General features: G+C 38.6%; 1 protein-coding gene across 3 annotated transcripts in view; it reads right to left on the bottom strand.

Moving 5' to 3' along the window:
* The window catches only part of GRIA3 (glutamate ionotropic receptor AMPA type subunit 3), a 459,549-nt gene that overhangs the window by 64,138 nt on the left and 381,586 nt on the right, over positions 1-13,825 (bottom strand). For all 3 annotated transcript variants that reach the window (XM_063937238.1, XM_063937239.1, XM_063937240.1), the window contains exons 9-10: positions 9,857-9,964; positions 4,786-4,992 (exon numbers count right to left, since the gene is read on the bottom strand). In XM_063937238.1, coding sequence (XP_063793308.1) covers positions 4,786-4,992; positions 9,857-9,964 — 315 coding nt within the window. The remainder of the gene's footprint in view (positions 1-4,785; positions 4,993-9,856; positions 9,965-13,825) is intronic.

Genomic DNA, 13,825 nt, shown 5'->3' with positions numbered 1-13,825 from the left:
CACTGGTTAATCACTTCCTTATGCCATCTCCAGGCTTAATACATCTACCTCATAGTTATTTACAAGTCTCCAGGTAGTGTCCTATTGTCCATAGCTGACCCTCCTCACCCTTTTCTCCTTTGTTGTTTCCTCTGCATATTCCTTTCCTCCTCAGTGGTTTTGCTGCTGCTGCTGAGCCCTGATGTACTTCATGGACTGGGGGTCACTGATCATTAGAGGTGTCCATCAGAGCTCAAGACATGCCCCTCACCCTCCCCTCCACAGTGAGGTATTCCTCCATTGTCTGTTTTCTCTGTGTTTTAATGCCTTCTTCATGGTGGATTACGGTCGTTAGGTCGACACAACTTATGTCGACAGTCATTAGGTCTACCACTGAAGGTCAACATGCATTAGGTCGACAAGGTCAATAGGTCAACATGGTCATTAGGTCGACATATACTAGGTCGACAGGTCAAAAGGTCGACAAGAGTTGTTCACATTTTTTTTTACATTTGTGGACTTTTTCATACTTTACGATCCACGTGGACTACAAGTGGGAATGGTAACCTGTGCCAAGCGCAGTGGTAGTGCAGCGAGGCAACTTACCCGAAGCATGGCGAGCGAAGTGAGCCATGCGTGGGGACACAGTGCACTAATTAGGGTTCCCCGTCATTTTACGATGAAAAATAAAATATCCAAAAAAACCATGTTGACCTTTTGACCTGTTGGCCTAGTATATGTCGACCTAATGACCATGTTGACCTATTGCCCCTGTCAACCTAATGCATGTTGACCTTCATTGGTCGACCCAATGACTGTCAACATAAGTTGAGTCGACCCAACGACCCATACCCTTCATGGCCCAGCATCTAGCTCAGGCAGCAACTGACTAGCAGAGATGAGGCTGAACTATTGCTACCGTACCTCATCTCTAGTCTCTCCCTGTATTTCTAGGGAGTGCTGCAAATTTGGCAATTTTTGCCTATAAAACTTTCAGAATAATACAAAAATTATAAATATCTTCTTTGTAATATTCTAATAATTTTTATAGTCAAAACCCTGCAGTCTGACTGGAAGTATGGCAGGGGAGGTTCTGCCTCACCTTCCTACAGATGGAGCATCCATTATCTTACCCGGCTGAGGTGCACATGTGCATCCCTGGAGTGACTAGGCGATCCGTCCGCCTAGTCATGCCGAGAGTGCACGAGCCGTTTCCCATTCAGAACGTCTCTGTCTGGGCACGCAGATGGAGATGCTCTCCATTAAAGTGAATTCCCCATTCTCCGTCCAGGCATGTCTCCGTCCAGGCGTGCGCATCCATCCAGACAAAGACGCTCACAGTAACAAGGTGCGCCCAGGCACACGTGCCTAGTCACACAAAGAGCCTGAATAATGCTCTCCAAGTATTATAAAACTACTAGTCCCAGCATATACTGCCTGCAGTTAGCTATCATTTGTGAAAGCATGGTGAGGATTGTATTTTTACAATATCTGTAGAGTCACAGGTTCTCCAGGCTTGGTTTTAGACAGAATTACAAAGAGATCTCGCAAACATCAATTTTGAATAAATTACCTATTTTTAGTGATTCACATGGGGATATGTAATTTGTCCAATCTACTAAATCACAGGTCCTCAAACTCGGTCCTCAGGACCCCACACGGTTCATGTTTTGCATGTCACCTGTAGATTTTTAAAATGTGACAGTTGGTGATACACAGTGCAGCTACTGGGTGACATGGAAAACGTGAACCGTATGGTGTCCTGAGGACCGAGTTTGAGAACCACTGTACTAAATGCTGATGCCAAGTCAATCTCCACTTTTTAAAACGGGTGTAGTACTGGTGACCGGCGGTCTCCTGACCGACGCCGGGATCCCGGCAGCATACCGACGCCGGGATCCCGGTGGGGAGGGGCGAGTGCAGCAAGCCCCTTGCGGGCTTGCTGTGCTCACCATGCTGCGGGCTCGGTGGCGACCTGAGGTCGCCACGGGTTCTATTCCCACTCTATGGGTGTCGTGGACACCCACGAGTGGAAATAGTCCCTGTTGGTCGGCATGTCGACCATTGGGATAGTGAGCCGTCGGGCTCGTGGAGGAGGTCATGTGACTGTTGGTCAGCGGACCGGCGGTCACATGAATACCACCCTTTAAAACACATCTAACAAAATACATCTCTCAATCAAAGATATAATTGATTGTTGTACTATGGAGTATAAGCGGCTTTCCTTTAGAAGTTTATTTGCCCGAAGACCAGTGAGATTGAGTTTCCCTATTCATTTTAATAGCTAATGCATCAAGAGTCTTTATTAATGCACTGCCAAATAAAATAAAGGCAAAATGGTCAGTGAAGTAATTTTGTTGTTTAAGGTAAAAATTATAGTACCTACTATTGTGACCTTGACGTCCCACAAATGCCTAGCAGCTATTGTCTGTTGTTTATGCAAGCACTACACTAGATGGCTCAGTTAGCCAGTCATGCTGGAAAGGATTCCACAGTAGTCTTTCTTACTTTGACCACAGTACCTTTATTTTAAATAGGGTTAGCAGACAGTATCTGTTCAACCAATCCCAAACACACACAAAACTGACCTAAATTAACCTTGCGGTCTACCACATTTTCTAACTACTGACTATAATGGAGGACCGCGATCCTCCATTATAGCCTATGCGCTCTGCCTGATTGACAGGCCAGTAGCACTAAATCAATCAGGAGAGCGCTATGATATGGTGCTTGCTGATTGGCTGCTGGTTCTCTAGTGACAGGAGTCATGGGGGATCCCGGCATTCGGGGAAAGAGGATTCCCTTTAGTTGCGTGGACCAGGTTTTTTTTTTTAACTCTGTGGATGCCTACTTAAATGAAGAGGACTGATCTACATAGGATTCTAGGTGAGTATATTGAGTTTTTTGTTTTACAAGTGCCCTAATGGATTCTACTTGGACAAGGGAACCGAGGTGCTGCGTGGGACACTAGGTAAGTATGTGTGAATGTGTAAATAAACTTTTACCTTCACGGTGTGTGTTTTGTCTTTTTTGGGGTATTCCTTTTGTTGTGGAACTACAGGTACCAGCAGGCCCATTAATTCCCTGCATGCTGATACTTGTTGTTCTCCAAGTAACAGCATACGGGGGAGATTTGCTGGGACTTGTAGTTCCACAATAAAAGACAATATTTTTTTATTACACAAACAGCTATGAAGTCGCTACCCACAGCCCAAGGGTGGCGGCCATAGCCCCGGCTTTATCCCTGGCTCTTGGGTGCCTAGAGAGGGGGGAACCATTTATTTAAGGGGTCCCCACTCCCCCTGGGAAACCTGGCCAGAGGTGACTAGTTGGGGGTAGTGATGCTGCGGCCTCAGGGTCCTGTATAAAAATGTCCCCCAGCTGTGGCATCACCTCCCTGGCTAGTGGAGCCCAGTGCTGGTTTCAAAAATACGGGTTACCCCTACTTCTTTTGTCCCCCATATTTTTGGAACCAGGACCGGTCCAAGAGCCCAGTGCTGGTTGTTTAAATACAGGGAACCACAGTCAATTTTTTCCCTGTATTTTTGCAACCAGGACCGGCTCAAATTTTGTTTTTTACTTTTAACACTTTCTTGACTTTACAGACAGAAGCATGCATGGATCTCACTGATCTCTGCTTGCTTCTGACTAAGTAATAAAAACATGACCTAAAAACTGCATATTTTTATTACTAAAAATCACGTTTCCTTTACTAAAAATCGCCAATAATCACATGCAAATTCCATTTTAACCTTCAAATTCGCACCCTATTTCATTTGCGATTTTTAGTAAAAAATTGCAAGTTACAAATGTGCGATTTGGTGCTATTTTTAGACACCTAAAAAAATCGCACGTTTTTACATCTAGTCCCTGATGTTAAAATAAAATAAATTTTTGGAGAGATTGGAGCATTTCTAAAAATGTATTTATGGTGATACTGGATTTTATTTTATCAACTAAATTATCTATTAGTAAAACTCCCCCTTCTATTATAAGTAACACCACCCCGAGAAAAACTTCAGAAAAATATAGAGATAGATAGACACACAGACAGACAGACAGATAAACAGACATAGGGGGTCATTCCGAGTTGATCACTCGCTAGCAGTTTTTAGCAGCCGTGCAAACGCTATGCCGTCTCCCACTGGGAGTGTATTTTAGCTTAGCAGAAGTGTGAATGAAAGGATCGCAGAGTGGCTACAAAAAAAAATTGTGCAGTTTCAGAGTAGCTCCAGACCTACTCAGTGCTTGCTATCACTTCAGATTGTTCAGTTCCGGATTTGATGTCACAAACACGCCCTGCGTTCTCCCAGCCACGCCTGCATTTTTCATGGCATGCCTGCATTTTTCCGAACACTCCCTGAAAAGTTGACACCCAGAAACGCCCACTTCCTGTCAATCACTCTGCGGTGGACATTGCGAATGAAAAGCCTTGCTAGATCTTGTGTAAAACTACATCGGCTGTTGTGAAAGTACGTTGCGCATGCGCACTGCATCACATACGCATGCGCAGAAGTGCCGCTTTTTTCATTTAATCGCTGCGCTGCAAACATTTTTATCTAGCGATCAACTCGGAATGACCCCCAGAGTGAGTAAGCACAGCAATGTGCATGAACAGCACTATCAAAGTAAGCAGGGTAATTATCATACGATAGTCTAGTGATCTATTTAAGCAATAAAGCTCTTTAGTGTTACCCACATGCAGCATTATATATTATATGTGTACAGTGAAAATTTAATTTCAAGAAAGATCGTGCTCTCAATGGCACATTCCCTATGATTTTAATAAAACATGTAAATACTTACCCCATATACGAGTTCCCCCACCATTCCATTCCATATTTTCGTTTCTGGGTCACGAGCACCATATTTGCCATCTTCGACAATGGAAAGTTTATATTTTATTCCAACATGCTTTGCAATCTCACTAGCAAGATCCACACAGTACCCTTCATACTTCTCATTGCCATCCAGCTGCTCATAATTTTTCTTTTTCATTACATATGGATTTTCCTTTAATAAAACAAATAATGGGTCAAGCATATTTAACAGCACATTACTGAAGAAAGGCTCTATTATGCCATTGCTAATGTTCACAAGATGAAAGAAGATAGTGTGCAACTCCTGCCATCATTATATAAATCTATACCTGAGCAGATGTAAAGATCTCTTACTTTGCACAGATATAAACTGCAGAAGAAAAATACATGATTTGCCTTCTTCTTCTACTTATTGTTATTATATCAAAGGCATCAATTACACCATTGCATTCCCAAATTTGAGACTCAAAAGATAAGAAAGATATAAACTATTTTCATGTTAAATACTTACAGACTAAGACTAATTTATATTAAAAGCTGACCTACAGTATCTGACATTAATCTTTGTCTCAGAAACAGGAAAAAAGGAAGATTACACGCTGGTCATTAGATATGTGAGGAAATTAATAGTAATGACCAACAATTGGTAGGGATATATGTCTCAAATGTAGATCCAAATTGATCTTGTGTTTGTGGTGCTCACTGGAGTCAGTGGTTTTTAGACAACATTGTAGAGAGAGGAAATTATGCAGCTTTTTGGGTCAAACGTAACATTTCAATTTAAAGTGTACCCCCCAAAGGAGTCTTCCTTTTATTACAACTTTGGCTAATCACGGTTTTAGCAGATTTTCATTCTCAGTGTACAAATGGCACCCATTAGAAAAGAATGGGCATATAAGATTTCTTTATGAATAACTATAGAAAACTGGGTCCATTATCTTTAGTCACTTCAAGTTAGAACGTGAGAACAGAACGACACACTACAGTGAAGCAGTGCACCATCAAAATAAACCTGATGGTTCCCAGGCGTGTATATAATATGACAATTCAGCCCATACAGCTGCGGTCCTTGCTGCTCATGGCGATTACTCTGGCTATTAGCTAGTGGTCATAATAATGTAATTAGACCATGTATATATCACATCTGCTTCAAATCATTGTAAATATCATAAAAAGGTAGTCAGCATACAAATCTGTAAACAGTTAACTACTTAACTGGCTAATATTTTTTCCAAACTGCACTCAGTAATTTTTTTTCTATTGAATTAGGTTAAGAACATCTGTTTAAACTTTTTCTGCACTATTTTATATTTAAAAAATACATTTTCTTTTACATGTTTTAAAATATTTTTTTTTATAGAACATCGGTAGCTGATATATCGATCCACTGATGATTGCACCACTGTGAGCATCGCAATTTTTTTTAATTTTTTTTTACACAGGAGCAGCCACGGGATGTACAAAGAGAATGAGATAAAGTGACGGCTGCATATTTTACTTTTTCACATTGGCTGTTAATGTCTGTAACCGCAGGGTGGGGAGGGGGCGGGGGGAGGATGACGCAAGGCAGTCTAATCAGCAGTGATCAACAGCACTAGGGGTTGGTACAAGGAAGTGGAGTATCCAGGAGATCCCACTGACAGTGGCAGATGCTGGAAGATTATCTTCCAGCAGCCACACAAGGGATATTTCAGACTGGTTGCATCAGATGCAACCATGGCAATGAAAGCCCAGCCTAGTGTGGTTGGATTTTATGTGGCCATGCCAAGCAATTGGTAAAAAATTATATATTTTCAATGAATTATAATTCTCAGTTTCAAAATTTGCTATTACTTATTAAATCACTTCATACGTGTAGACCACCATAATTTATGCTAAAAGCAACTCATTGCTTAAGTGAGCATAAGAACACATTTTGAAGTACATACAGTAGCAGATACTTAAAATATAGTAAAATGTTTCTCTATAACGTGAAAATATTACTCTCAATTACTGCTGGGAAATTTTAAATATTTTAATCTGTAAGAAAATAAAAATACATGAATGTCTGGGTGCAATATATTTTGTCAACAGTCAAAATGTTGACATTCAGAATGTCGACAGCATAATGTCAACATTCAGGATTCACACTGAAATCATGCCGACTTTGCAGAATGTTAACATTCTGAATAATACTCTAACCCTAACCTTGATTCTAACCCTAACTGCAGCCTATCCCTGCAGCCTAACTGCAGCCTATCCTTGAACCCAATATTGGGTATTGACATTCACAATGTCAACATACTGACAATGTCAACATTATGTTAACATCTTGAATATCAACATTCAAAAAATGTTGACATTATGCTGTTGACAAAATGACATCATACTTACTGTCTGTGTACAAAACATTGCACATAATAGTGTTAAAATAATGATCTTGCCAATAATTTTGAAAATAAAAGATATCTTTTTTTTAAATACAAGTAAGGTCTTCCTCTCTATTTAAACCATAAAGTAATAATGACTGTATCTTATAAATCCAAAATGTCTCTCATTGGAGAAGTAGGTGAGATGCACCTCTGCTTCTCTGCATTCATGCTACTACTGTGCCGCCAGCAGTTTCCAGTAACACTGGGATACCATGTGAAGAGCCATAGTATAATGTTTAGATACAAATATAAATTTGTATTGTAATCTCACTAAAGGAGCATACACACGGTGAGATATTGAAAATCTCCAATTCTGACTTTGCAATTTCCCCTGAGCTCCCCGGAGCCCGGAAACACTGATATTGACTATCTTTACTTGAGATTTTGACTATGTGAAATTTTGACTAATTGCCAATTTTGACTATACTATGTACTAAATTGTACACTATATAGTCAAGATCGACTTGCCTGCACAGTCTATCTGTTCTTGTGATACCGACCCGACAGGAGCGTGCATTGATATCGCAAGCTGTGTACACACGGTGCGATTTACACTAACTTTCCTTACAATTTTGTCTACATAGTCAAAATCATAAGGTTACATCGCACCATGTGTATGCACCTTTAATATCCTTGCTATATGCTCTAATGTGTTAATATTTACTCTTTTTACAGGATTTTACAGGATTTGTTTGTCCAAATACAGCAACATACAAGGGATTTAATGGAGATGTAAAACTTCTTTGCTATAGTAAGTAAAACATCCTCTAACTGAGAATATCTATCCACTTTTTGGGTGTGTTATTGTCTCCTTGTTGAAATGGCATTATACGATGTACAACTATATCAGGGGAATGATCCTTTATAGGAGTTGTTAATTACATCTATTTAATTTTCTATTGTCCAATGTCGAATCGAATTAATATATTGCTAATGATCTTCCCACTTTTATAAACATAATAAAGCACTTCCAACTGTGGCACCTTATATGAAGTGTTTCAGTACTTTGTTATAATACATTAGACTTTAGTAACATATGTGAGGATAATAATGATTCTCTCTTCATCTTGCTTTTTTCTTTAGGATTATCCTAGCTCTTTACTCAAGACTTATTTTGAGAAACTTACTACACATTCTTATGGCTGTTTTTGAATTATACCACTGTATCTGTCAGACTCCTCAGATAATAAGAGCTGGCATGTGGCATTATTATGCATTGGTTTAATAAACAGATCTAAGTCAAGATTCTGTTTTTTGTTTTCAAATGCATAGTACCAATAGGAATTTGAGCTGAATATTGGGAGTCCTAGTTGAAGATGACTCAACTGAGGGTATCTAGGTTTACATTTTACATAAAGTGGTCAGCCTTCTCCTATCTACTAGAACAATATGCTTTTCAACAGAAGAACAAGGGCATATAGTATTTGCAACCAGAATGTAACTCTAGTATAAACTGTTTTAACTATTAACACAGGGTGGCTTACTATGCCGCAAACAAATGCTCACTCATCATGATGTATAGATAATAACATGTTTTTCTCAAGCTAAAGAGGGCAAAACATGTGTGCCCGAGCGTATCTGTGCATAGCAGAAAGCCTTATTTTGCCTAAAAATTACCCCTTGATTCCACTCTCATTCAAGCCTCCATTTTCTGTCCTATAAAACTGTCATGGAAACATTTTCTATGTCACATTTAATTAACATGATTTAAAAAAAAGATAATTATGGTGATATAAATAAGCCACGTCCATCAAGATGACAACATTTTCAATTAATAAAGTAGTAAAGAACAGAGATATTTTAATGTAATAAGGTACCAATTCTAAGCATAAATGAAATGTGTTTGCTCTGAGCAGCCTAAAGTTGCATTGATCTTTTGAGAACAGTATAGGAAATTCACATTATTTATTAACCTAAACCATAAAATTAAATATTCTTGAGGATTTCTGTTAATCCCCTGATTTAAACTTTGTCTTTACATTTAATTGCATTACTTTTTTTTCTGGGACAAGACAGTGTTGCAACTGTGATACTGAATTTGCCGTTTGCTGCTGGTTATATTTTGTCCATAAAGTTAGTATAAAGGTCCATATATGGTAAAACTACAGAATAAACTGGGTATCAATCCTTTCTATTTAGCCAGGTATCCAACAGGTGGCAGATGAATGGATTTTTGGTGGCTACTAACCTATTAGTTACTGCATTAATAACATAGCTATTTATTCATAAATGTGGATGCCTTGCTCAACCACACTGATAGCATCACTCTGCAATCTAATATGAAAAGAGCTAAATGCAGGTAATCATGGGCTCAATGGGTAGAGGAGGCACCATTGGAATTTGTAAGGTCAGGATAGAAAGCAGATTTTTCCAGATGGACAGCAATTGTAAGCAGGGACACCTACTGTATACCAACTGTATTTTCACAGGTTACTCTGACTACAACTTCCTACTCAACCATTTTGTATCTGTATTATTTAAAATATTTGCCTTAAATAAATCAGATGATCCATTAAACTGAATGTGAGGGTATATTTAATACACATTATTATGTATAAATAGTTGCAACTGCAGAATTGGTTAAATTGTTCACAGAATTAGAGTAGAGCTTAAAATGTCTTGAAACAATAAAATAAAAACACTTACCAAAATTGTTGTAACTACAATTGTCTTATTTTCCACAGAGGAAGACTCATTAACAGGCTGCTGATCAGGGATAGGGACAAAGCGTTCATATTCATTCCAGTGTCCAACCTGCAAAACATTCCATTAGTATAATGGAGTTACTGGAATATAATTATTTTGTAATGCATTTCAACAGTGCAAATAAATGAAAAGCATGTAACAGATACTCTCTTTGCATATGTTATGGAAACAGTAAAATTGCATAGTTTTAATGAAATTTGTTAAGTGCTCAGTTCTGATTAACGACAATAGTATAAACATAACCTCAGTAGTACCCAAACACATTATGGTGCCCCAAAGATTCATTTTGCTGACCCAGGCATCATATCAAACAGAGCAGGATTTTCAGAAGACACAATTGTCTATTACTATTCTAGTGAATAATATAGAAGAAAATATCTGCTAGCATTGTCATCATGTATTACATGCACAATGATGGGATAAATATTAAATAGCAACACAATGACTCAAGCTTAAGTGAAAGAGTTTGTGATGCATGTACTAAAAATGAATCCTTAAAATTACAGTAACTGCTCAATGTAAGCTTTAAACATGGCAGAGTTAATCAACAACCAGCTTTACATATATGATCTTTGGTAAGTAGTTATAATCTTCACAATTATACCTAATCATTTTCCTTTCAGGGTAAAATCTTAAAAGCCACCTGGCAAGAGATACGTTATTTATTTCCTGTTTCTGAGAAATTACCTATTATCGGAAATTTGTTTTAGGTAAAAATTACGAGGCAGTACTTTAACTATATCTACACTCTAATCTTATTATACAGTATACGTTAGTCTCCAACATTGGACATTTGTGAAGACACCATAACACTTTGCAGAACTGTATGTTCTGTTCTGTACATTCAATAGCACAATATCCTCATGTAGTTATGGCTCTACAAAAGACATATATTTTTTGCTGAATAAGAATTTATTATGAATCATGCTGACACTTTACAGACCAGATAAATCTAAAGAACTACATTTATAATTAACACATGTCCAAAGTCCAGTTTTAGATAGTTCTGCAGTAATGAACAAGTCATGTAATTGAATGAGCTGGCTACATGATCATAAATAAACAAATTTTGTGTAATTATCTACTGTATTGCAAATTGAAGAATTTTTGTTAAGGGAGGTACACACTAGGCGATTTTAGCTTAAAAAATAAACAATGACATAAATGTCATTATCATTTATTTTTAGGCTTATATCGTCCAGTGTTTATGGGGGCAATATTGGTGACCGATGAACGATGTGCGCTCCCGCACGTCATTCAGCGATCACCAATATTGAGCTGACATGCAGCTCAAACCCGTCAAAGTTGGGCTGAGCTGCATGTTCAGGAATGTCGGCAGTGATGTCACTGAACATTATCGTTGAATGATAACATTCAGTGTGTACACACTATATTGATGAATGCTATATCATTCAACACCAGCAATTCCCCGTCACCTAGTGTGTACCCGCCTTCACACAATAACACAGGTATTCTATTAATTGCATGCTGTTTATATAGAACACTAATACATACTTGCCAACTCTCCCTGGTTGTCAGGGAGACTCCCTGAAATAGTAGAAATCTTCCTGAGTACTTAAAGAATCTAGAAATCTCCCTGATTTCAACTTACCTCCATTATGTTGCTATATTAACTTTGTTTTCAAAAATGTTAACTAAAATTAGACTAAAATTAAATTAAAATGAAAACTGAGATCTAATAACTAAATCTTAACTAAAATAAAGCAAAAAAAGTGGCATTAATTTTTATACGATATATGGGAGAACTACAGTAAGTCAGACTTAGTAAGTAACACTTTTTCAGCCTACTGAGACTAGATCACTAAACACATAGTTACAGTAATGCCAACTTCTCCAGGGATTTTTAGAGAAATGTCCTTCAGCAAAACAACATTACAGTATAATTAAACTGCAAAAGATATGACTAAAACATTGACTAAAATTAGACTAAAATGGAAGCTGAGATCCACTGACTAAATCTTGACTAAACGCAGCAAAAAAAGACTAAAATTTGACTTTAAACAGTGGTGTCACTAGGGGGTGACCAAAAAATGCTGGTTCCTGCACAGTGACAGTAGCTGGGTGCTGTACTGTAACATAACATGCAACATCCGGCTCCTGTCATTGTGTAGGAGCCAACACTGCAGCCACAACACTCCCCAGGGGAAGACCGCATCTCCCGAACCCCCAGAGTGCTGAAAACAGGAGTTCTGACCATGAGGCCACTCCCTCCCACTAAGTCATGCCCTCATATGAGGCCATGCCCCTTTCCATGACCAGGTGTCATCAGGGGAAGTGACTTTAAGACAACTACAATTTTAAGTAAGTGACTAAGACTAAAGCCGGGTAGTGGTTACACACTGGGCGACCTCCCCTTGTTAGCAATCAGCGCTATATCGCCGCTGATTGATAATTAGGGGAGATTGCTAGCGCATACACACTGAATAATATCATTCAGCGATGTCATTCCGCACTCCCTGAAAATGCAGCTCAACGATATAGTTAAAGTTGAGCTGCATGTTCAGCTAATGCCTGAACGAGAACTACCCATGCTTGCGCGCATCACAGGCATACACACTAGACGAAATGAACAATAGATCTTTTTTAAAAAGATCGTTATTGTTCATATAGTCTAGTGTGTCGCCCAATGTGTATGAGGCTTAAAGCTAAATTGAAAATACTTGTCAAAATGAATACTGTTGTGTAGCTGTTATTTTATTGGTGAAGAAAAGAGATCAGAGATATACACATTAAAATTAGTGATGAGCGAGGTTCGGTTTTACTCGGTTTTACTCGGTTTTACTCGGTTCTCAAAACGGCATCTTATTGGCTATCCAAAACACGTGACATCCGTGAGCCAATAAGATGCCGTTTTGAGAACCGAGTAAAACCGAGTAAAACCGAGTAAAACCGAACCCGCTCATCACTAATTAAAATAGAATCATCAGTGCCATTTCTCTGCATTGGTTACGAGGCACAATGATCCCTGTGGTTACATGCATTTTTAAAAAAGGTGTCTCATGCCAACTTATGTGGAACCACTTGTAAATCACAACACATGAGTAAGACATGGAAAGTATCAGTGCTTTTTCATCAACAAGTAGATCTTACCAATTGATGTAACGGGATTCTTTTGCAAGAGAGCAAAAGCAGAAGTAAACCTCTTTTTGGGGGGCACTCTTATTGTTTATGTTAAGTTATGTACATTAAAAAATAGAAACGGTATGGGATACAATTAGGGGATAGTAAAGAGATCTCTTCATATCAAAACACCCCAAATCATCATAAAAACTCCTATTTTGAAGGAAAATTGGCTTTAGGTTATAGGTCGTAATGTAGCAAGATATTTTGCAATAACATTAAGAATAGCAGATCATAGTAAATAGTGTCAACCAGGCGACAGTATCAAAAGGGTATAATCATTTGTATAAAAGCACTTAAATAGTGGTATGTACAGTATATATGTGAAAAAAGTTTTCAGCCATGCAACAGCATCTCTGTACATACACTGTGGGGGGAATTCTATTTTTATTGCAGCCCGATCTCCCGTCAGATGGTAGATCGCAGGGGCAATATTCAATAGATTACCATTATCACGCCAATTATGCCTATTAGTGTCAGGTTTAGACATGTAAAGTGACTAAGTAAATGGGTGCAATCGCAAAAAGTGCTGATTGGGCACCTAAATAGGTCACTTTTCAGACATTTAAGCTCACAACCCTTGGGCGGGGGATGGGGGTTAGTTGGTGTGAGCAGAAATGCCGACCGCAGCTGCTGATTGTGCCTGACAGAATCAACAATTGAATAGCTTCGTCAGGTGCACAGGAGTGACAGCTGGAGGTGCTAACAATTGGATTTCCCTATTGTGTAATGCATGCACCATATGAGTTTTTAAAGATTTTTGCACAT

This window comes from Pseudophryne corroboree, chromosome 8 (genome assembly GCF_028390025.1).
Source record: "Pseudophryne corroboree isolate aPseCor3 chromosome 8, aPseCor3.hap2, whole genome shotgun sequence".
Lineage (NCBI taxonomy): Eukaryota > Metazoa > Chordata > Amphibia > Anura > Myobatrachidae > Pseudophryne > Pseudophryne corroboree.
The sequence above is the reverse complement of the archived record's forward strand: the minus strand, read 5'-3'. Positions and strand labels throughout refer to the sequence as shown.